The sequence below is a fragment of the Triticum aestivum genome, chromosome 4B (assembly GCF_018294505.1).
Source record: "Triticum aestivum cultivar Chinese Spring chromosome 4B, IWGSC CS RefSeq v2.1, whole genome shotgun sequence".
NCBI lineage: Eukaryota > Viridiplantae > Streptophyta > Magnoliopsida > Poales > Poaceae > Triticum > Triticum aestivum.
In genome coordinates this window covers 383,561,773-383,569,131 of record NC_057804.1, presented here as the reverse complement: position 1 = coordinate 383,569,131, position 7,359 = coordinate 383,561,773, and the positions used below count along the sequence as shown (strand labels likewise).

General features: G+C 50.9%; 1 protein-coding gene across 1 annotated transcript; it reads left to right on the top strand.

Annotated features, from left to right (window-relative positions):
• The first annotated feature begins 1,618 nt into the window (after window positions 1-1,618).
• LOC123092263 (protein ETHYLENE-INSENSITIVE 3-like 1a) lies at window positions 1,619-5,699 on the top strand. Its single transcript, XM_044513974.1, has 2 exons — window positions 1,619-1,811; window positions 3,315-5,699. Exon 2 carries the CDS (start codon window positions 3,388-3,390, stop codon window positions 5,338-5,340), a length of 1,953 nt encoding a protein of 650 aa, XP_044369909.1. The 5' UTR covers window positions 1,619-1,811; window positions 3,315-3,387; the 3' UTR covers window positions 5,341-5,699.
• Window positions 5,700-7,359: the final 1,660 nt, after the last annotated feature.

Sequence of the window (7,359 nt, the reverse complement as noted above, 5' to 3'; positions counted from 1 at the left end):
GATTCACATCCTTAGTGGCGGTTCGTGCGTGGGACTAGTAGTACCATTTTTTTCCCATAATATAAGGGCAGTGATCTGCGCCGGTGCGCCGGCCCAACAGTTGGGCCGGTCGAGCCCAGGCCGTCCGATGCACTGACTCCCAACCGTCAGATCGAGCCCCTTCCCCGCATCGTCTACCTTCCGTGTTCGGATCGAGCAACGGCAAGCGCCACGGGCCACCCCACACCCAGCCATGGGCATCTACCTCGTCGTCATCCCCGTCGCCGTTCGCCGCTCGCCCTCGCCGTCGCCGTCACCGCTCGCCGTCGCTGCTCGCCGTCGCCGCTCGCCAGTTGGAGCACAGGTGCCCCATGGCCCCGCCCCTCTGATGCAGCAAAAAAATGGACCCCAGCAAATAAAAATCGACCCCTGCCGGTGCCTGGAGTTCGTCGCCGTTGCAGCTCCGCCGGGAAGCCACCGTAGTAGTCAGTTGCATCAATAGTGAGTTGCTGATTCAAGCTTTTTGTCGCGGTCTCTGGTTGAAGCTTTTCAGAAATACGGTTGAAGCTTTTCAGAAATACGGTTGAAGCTTTTCAGAATTATGGTTGAAGCTTTTCAGAAATACGGTTGAATCTTTTTGTCGCGGTCTCTGGTTGAAGCTTTTCAGAAATACGGTTGAAGCTTTTCAGAATTACGGTTGAAGCTTTTCAGAAATACGGTTGAAGCTTTTTGTCGCGGTCTCTCTGGTAGAAGCTTTTCAGAAATACGGTTGAAGCTTTTCAGAATTACGGTTGAAGCTTTTCAGAAATGCGGTTGAAGCTTTTCATGTCGACAATTGCATCTTTTTTCGTTGTGTACTCATGGGGGTGAAGCTTTCTATAGAGTTGGTTGAAGCCTTGTATAAATCGGGTTGAAGCTTTTCAATTCACAGTTGAAGCTTTCCAAGCCGATGGTTGTAGCTTTTTTTTCTTTCGTAGTGTTCGCATGAAACTTATCTATTTCGTCGGTTGAAGCTTTTTCAAATACAGTTTGAAGCTTTCGCATGAACGGCTGTAGCTTTTTCAGTTGCATGGTGGCTTCTAGCTCAGGCTCGCCGGTGCGGGGGGAACTTGTATAGGGGGAGGGGGGGGGCGAGGGGACCTGCACGGGATTGGGCTGGCCGGCGGCGGGATCTGAGGAAGGAAGAAGAGGGCCAGCAGGCGCTAGGCTGAGAGAGAAAAGAGGGGATCGGGAGCAGATCTGGTGGCGCGGATCCGAGCAGATCTGGCCGAGGGCAGCCGGATCCGCTGATTCCCATGGCGGCGGCGCCCTGGGAGGTCTCCGGTCGGCGAAGCTTGGCCATGGCAGCGGAGAGAGAGAGACAAGCGACGGGAAGAAGAGAAACAGGAGGGAGAAGACGCACGTGGGCGGGCCCTCCATCCTACGTGTCGGTAGGTGAGTCGCTCGGTACGTTCGCGCGTGGACGCGACCGGCCGAAGCTTCGGCCGGTGCCCCGTAGTGAAACGTTTCCCATAATATAAGGGGGCGATTATAAGATGGAAGGGTCCCTGTCGCTGTTGCGCCCGAGCGCCACCACACCCACTTGCCTTTCCTATTAGCTGCTTTGTGCTCTTGCGCCGTGGTCTCCCCTCCCCCCCCCCCCCCCCCCCCCCTCCCCTTGGCCTGTTCTTATCTGATCTCCCGTCTCCCCTCCTCTCCCTCGTGCCTTCTTCTCCCCACCTTTCCCCCACCCTCCCTCCGCTGTTTTTCTCTCCTCCCCTCCCTTCCTAGCTCTCCCAGGTCATGGCAAAGGTGAAAAGCGGATAAAACTAGCAAGTGGGAGATCGACGCAGGTGAGCTCATGCTGCCCTGCCATCTCCCTTTTGTGTTCATGTCTTCCTGCTGCATATGCTTCTTCTTCCTCATCTATCCTTTTATGATGTGTTTTGTCCGTGCTCTTGATTGGCTAGGGTGAGGGCCTGAGGTAGGCTAGCTATGCGACCATGCCTTGTTCTTTTGGGTATTTTTCTCTCTGGATAGATAGATAGATAGATATTTTCGGGGGTCCTAGAGTTGCTTCTGCAGCCGTTATCAATTCCAGTTTTTGCTTCTTCGCTCTCTTCTTTTTCATTGCTCCACGGAGATATTTTTGGATGAGTCCAATTCCCAGAGTTCCCTTCTTTCTTTTCTTCTGGAAATCTGGAATACGTAGCACCTGCGTTTTCGGAAGGATTTTATTTTGTTTTGTTTTGTCAGGCAGGAATGGAATGCTATTCCTGTTTTCTCTTATCAGGAGATGGAAAACTTCCCGTCTCTTCTCCGTTTTGATGCCTGCTTGATCCATTTTCTCTATTGTTTTCTTCCCCTTTTGTGGACTATACTACTGCTTTGTTTCCTTTTGGGTGAGCACATGGGTACATGTTCTTGTTTCCAACTGTCCATACCTGTTTGGCTAGGTACAAGTAAATATTTACATCTCCATAAAAGATGGCTTTCTTCCCTTGAAAAGTGTCTCCCCTGCTTTCTCATCATTTTGGCCAACCCCTGTGACTGATTGGATCAAAGCAATCTTTCATGAGGACGCTTAAACATGATTCAATTGTTTTTGTGACCTGCTAGGATTATATGGAAACAGTTCAGTTGTGTTTTGGTAAAACCCTGTGTGGACAATCATGTGTTCAATTTTCTGCCTTATTCTTCCATTGCTGTATTACTCCTATATGGTCATGCATAACACACCCATTTCCGTTAGTTATGCCGTCCGATATGATCATGTCACAGAGGAAAACAAGATAAGCTTCTGTTAGATTAGTTGCCTCTGCTAGTTGCGTGCGCTGCCTTCCTCGAGTTGATGATCTATAATTGTGAAGGAGAGGATCATAGCAGAGGTGTGTGTGGTGTGGGTTGGATAAGATCGAGTGCGTTTTGATTAGCCAAACACATGCAGGCCGGGCCTTCCGGCGCTTGCTTCAATCGGCAAACTTGCTTTTATGCCACATGATTGTCTCGGCTCCGGGTTATGTAGATCTGGGATGTTTTGTGAACTAATACTACTGCTCCAGCTGTTTTCTTTAAGGAGAAGACAGGAACTGGAGCACATACGTGTTAAGTCACCGTCTAATTACCTGATTAAGTTCCCTCAAAGAAAACTACCTGATTAAGATGCTCTAGTAAAGTATTATGGCTATTTTAAGCTTTATTGCTCTTAACTGTAATTGCCTCTTTAACACTAGTAATCTTGTTGCACATGTTGCCTAGTTATTGCGTTTACACTCAGCAAGCAATAAGTTGGTAATCCCCTCCTGGCCTTAAGTCTTGTAGTAATTAACCTGGCCTCTTTGCTTGCTTCTGTGCAGGTGAACACCCCAGCTACAAGTAGTAGAGGAAGTGGAATTTTATCTGTGGAGAAAAAGAGCTGCTTGAGTGACCATGATGGGAGGTGGGCTGCTGATGGATCAGGGCATGGCCTTCTCCGGCGTGCACAACTTCGTGGATCTGCTCCAGCAGAACGGCGCCGACAAGAACCTCGGCTTCGGCTCCCTTATGCCGCAGACTTCCTCCGGCGACCAGTGCGTCATGGGCGAGGGCGACCTCGTGGACCCGCCGACTGACAACTTCCCGGACGCCGGGGAGGACGACAGCGACGACGATGTGGATGACATCGAGGAGCTGGAGCGCCGCATGTGGCGCGACCGCATGAAGCTCAAGCGCCTCAAGGAGCTGCAGCAGAGCCGCGGCAAGGAGCAGGCCGCCGGCGGCGGCGGGGTGGGCGACGGACTGAAGCCGCGGCAGTCGCAGGAGCAGGCGCGCCGCAAGAAGATGTCGCGCGCGCAGGACGGCATCCTCAAGTACATGCTCAAGATGATGGAGGTGTGCCGCGCCCAGGGGTTCGTCTACGGCATCATTCCGGAGAAGGGCAAGCCCGTGAGCGGCGCCTCTGACAACCTCCGTGCCTGGTGGAAGGAGAAGGTCCGCTTCGACCGGAACGGCCCGGCCGCCATCGCCAAGTACCAGGCCGACAACGCCATGCCGGGCTCCGAGAGCGAGCTGGCTTCCGGCACCACCAGCCCGCACTCGCTGCAGGAGCTGCAGGACACCACGCTGGGCTCGCTGCTCTCGGCGCTCATGCAGCACTGCGATCCCCCGCAGCGAAGGTTCCCGCTCGAGAAGGGCATCTCTCCTCCATGGTGGCCGTCCGGCGACGAGGAGTGGTGGCCGGAGCTTGGCATCCCCAAGGACCAGGGCCCGCCCCCGTACAAGAAACCCCATGACCTCAAGAAGGCTTGGAAGGTGAGCGTGCTCACCGCTGTCATCAAGCACATGTCGCCCGACATCGAGAAGATCCGGCGCCTCGTCCGCCAGTCCAAGTGCCTCCAGGACAAGATGACCGCCAAGGAGATCTCCACCTGGCTGGCCGTGGTCAAGCAGGAAGAGGAGCTGTTCATGAGGCTGCACCCGGGCGCTCGCCCTCCAGCGTCTGCCGGCGGCATCGCCAGTGCCATATCATTCAACGCCAGCTCGAGTGAGTACGACGTTGACGTCGCCGACGACTGCAAGGGCGATGAGGCCGGCACCCACAAGATGGCCATGGCCGATCCAACCGCCTTCAACCTCGGCGCGGCCATCCTGAATGACAAGTTCCTCATGCAAGCGCCCATGAAAGAGGAGACCGCGGACATGGAGTATGTCCAGAAGAGGAGCGCGGTGGCCGCCGAGCCGGAGCTGATGCTGAACAACCGCGTCTACACCTGCAACAACGTCCAGTGCCCACACAGCGACTACGGGTACGGATTCCTTGATCGGAATGCACGCACCAACCACCAGTACACCTGCAAGTACAATGATCCCCTCCCGCCAAGCGCGGAGAACAAGGCAGCGCCACCTGCGCCGCCGCAAGTCTTCCCGGCAGCCTACAACCAGCCGAACCATGGGCTCAACAACCTGGATTTTGGCCTGCCCATGGATGGGCAGAGGTCCATCGCCGAGCTAATGAACATGTACGACACCGCCTTCCCCGCCAACAACAAGAACATGGGCAACGACGACGTCACCATTATAGAGAGGCCCAATGCCATCACCCCGGTAACGCAGATGGACGAGGGTTTCTTTGGACAGGGCAATGGAATTGGAGGCAATGGCGACAGTATGTTCAGTGATGTCAGTAACATGATGCAGCAGCAGCAGCAGCAACCACAACAGCCACAGCAGCAGCAGCAGCAGGCCCCGGCGCAGCAGCAGTTCTTCATCCGTGACGACGCGCAGTTCGGCAACCAGATGGGCAGCATCTCCGGCGCATCGGATTTCAGGTTCGGCTCTGGCTTCAACATGTCCGGCACCGTCGACTACCCGCAGAAGAACGACGGCCCAAATTGGTACTACTGAATGATGAAGAATAAACTCATAGGGGGTCATAAGCTTTTAAAACTTCTTCGTGGCAAAACCAACCTTGTGTTTCCATGGGGAAGCGTCGTCGTCTTCCTAAGAAGTGGGTAATTCTCTATAGGTCTTCTCTTAATTTTCATATAGGTTTTGCAGTAGTTGCAAATAGGCTGGAACTTGGAACTGGTTATATACATGTATGTCCATCCAGCTGGTGAACCTCTTATGGAAACTTAATTTTATTCCTAGTTTAAATTTGTTAGCTAAATGCTGTTCATATGACTGGTTGGCTGTCAAATTGCTTGTGTATTTCTTGATTCCGTTCCTTGTGATTGGTGAATGTATGAACTGGTGCTCTCTTATGTGAACTCTCTCTGGTGATGATTTTCAATTGGATTTTTTTTCTTTTTTTGCAAAACTTCCATGCCGGGGAATTTTGTGAAATAGTCAGACAGCTACGTTTGTTTGCCAGGCTGGTGGAAATTTGGCCTGAATTAGGTTCACCTGGATGTCGGTATAAAAAGGGACCAACCAAGATCTTTTTCTTGCCCTGAACTTTCCGGTAAAATAAATTCATCATGTTAAGTTGCTTCTTTTTATGTGGTGTGAGAGATCTAGTGACTTTCACATCAAGACGCTCAGAAAGTTAGTATTTGATCCCCACTTTGCCTAAAGCCGGGTGGGTCAATTCAAAGTGGCAAACCTAAGAAAAGTTAGGCAACGATTTGAAGTGTTTTTGGTGCTCGCCAGAAAACAATCTTTGCATGGTAATCTTAAAAAGAAAGAAACATGGATCCGATTGGATTGGATGGTCCTCGCTTTGATCACAAGAGCCACCAGCCCCTTTATTGCTTGGTGGCACACCTATCATCCGTGCATCTTATCCCTTGGCCTGTCAAGCCAAGGTAGTGGTGGGACTTGTGACCCCTCCTCACATGCTCTCACTCTCACTCTCAGAGGCGCCCCCTGATTTACATGGAGGCAACGGATCGGCGCGCTAACAACCATCCGATCGAGTCTTTGATGACTTGGGCGATTAGGTCTCTAAATGACCCATTGTGTGTGAGAAATTGACAAGTTTCTGAATGACCCAATGCGTTTTCAGTCATAATCCTCGTTGATGGAGGTCGTTAAATTATGTGATGTATCTTACTACTAGGGAGCTGGAGTACATGCTGAGAAACATCTCAAAATGGATAAAGAAACATGTTGAAAAAGGCCACAAGAGAGTTTCTAGCAAGTCTCTCTTACCAAGAGTTTCTGGTTGGGGGGATCTAAAATAAAATTAAACACCGAGGGAAAGGGTTAACGGTTGAGTTAGATGTAAGCCAAGGTTAAGCGTTTTAAGCCTTGTACAATGAGAGGGGCTTGAGAGATGCTTAGAAAAATAAACCGGGTTTTTTCTGAAGCACCGGTGTCTATTTCTACAGGAGAGACGCTTAGTTAAGCGTCTATCTTGTACAAATAAGCATCGATGTTTAAGAAAAACCTGGTTTATTTCTCTAAGCACCTCCCCTAAGCACCTCCCATTGTACAAGAAATCCGGCGATGTTGGCTCAAAATCGTTCTCGAGATGTACCTAATCTGCCCCTTAAAATAGGTTCCAGACAACGAGCAGGATAATATAAGAAAACCATGTGGCTTATGTGACTCTAAATGGTCAATTTGTCCCTTGGATATTCTTGAAAAACGCGGAAGCTGGCCTGTAGTTTCTTGACCAAGAATTGTCCGCAGAGCCTAAGCTAGAAAACCTGTAAACTATCTACTCTTTTGGTTCGGTGACGTGCAATGATGGTGAGAGGAAAGAGCAAACCACTCGTGAAATTAACTAGTAGAGCAAAGATGCACTTGAAACATATGCTCAAGAACTTTTTATTGTTGGTTTTGGGTCACCAATTTGTGAAGTTGGACCGGGTAAAGAGCATCCGTGCTAAAAGGAAAGGAGAAAGTAAACAACCCCCTAACCATGGCTTAATCTCAACTCTCAAGTGGCACTAATGAAATAAGCATAATACTAGTACT

Bases quoted from the DNA above. Each gene is read 5' to 3' on its own strand.
- LOC123092263 (XM_044513974.1), top strand. From the start codon at position 3,388: ATGATGGGAGGTGGGCTGCTGATGGATCAGGGCATGGCCTTCTCCGGC.